The sequence below is a fragment of the Priapulus caudatus genome, unplaced genomic scaffold (genome assembly GCF_000485595.1).
Source record: "Priapulus caudatus unplaced genomic scaffold, Priapulus_caudatus-5.0.1 Scaffold19692, whole genome shotgun sequence".
Taxonomy (NCBI): domain Eukaryota; kingdom Metazoa; phylum Priapulida; class Priapulimorpha; order Priapulimorphida; family Priapulidae; genus Priapulus; species Priapulus caudatus.
Window position 1 is genome coordinate 1 of NW_014596753.1, and position 573 is coordinate 573.

Sequence of the window (573 nt, forward strand, 5' to 3'; positions counted from 1 at the left end):
CCAAACCCATTAGAATTTGTGTGAACTGTTTGATTTGCGCACCTTCAAGCCCTAAACCAAAGGCCAACTGACGTCCTTGAAATGGCATCACGCCCGTAATCGGATTAATCTGCGTCTTAAGGATTTTTTCAGGAGTCTTTTCAGCCACCTCTTCAATGTTCATGCCGCCTTCGGTCGATGCCATAAAGGTCACACGCTGCGAGGCACGATCCACCACTGCACCCAAATACAACTCACGTGCAATATTGCACGTCTCTTCGACTAAAATCGTGTTAATCGGCTGACCATTAGCATCGGTTTGGAAGGTCACTAAGTTAGTGCCTAATAAGCGCTCTGCAACAGCTTTGGCTTCCTCAGGTGTATCAACCAGCTTGACGCCGCCTGCTTTACCGCGTCCACCCGCGTGAACCTGCGCTTTCACGACCACCTTAGCGGTACTTAAACTGGCTGCCGCTTCTACAACTTCATCCGCCGTCTGCGCGATTTTACCCACCGGAGTAGGCATACCATATTCACGAAAAAGTGCTTTGGCTTGATATTCATGTAAATTCATTCTGTTTCCTTGTTTGAGAT

The 573-nt window shown here is 48.2% G+C and overlaps 1 protein-coding gene across 1 annotated transcript; it reads right to left on the bottom strand.

Annotated features, from left to right (window-relative positions):
- Positions 1-42: 42 nt before the first annotated feature.
- LOC106820537 (succinyl-CoA ligase [ADP-forming] subunit beta-like) lies at positions 43-553 on the bottom strand (the record flags this gene model as incomplete). Its single annotated transcript, XM_014825046.1, has 1 exon — positions 43-553. A coding segment is annotated over exon 1 (511 nt), but the record flags the coding sequence as incomplete, so codon positions are not given.
- Positions 554-573: the final 20 nt, after the last annotated feature.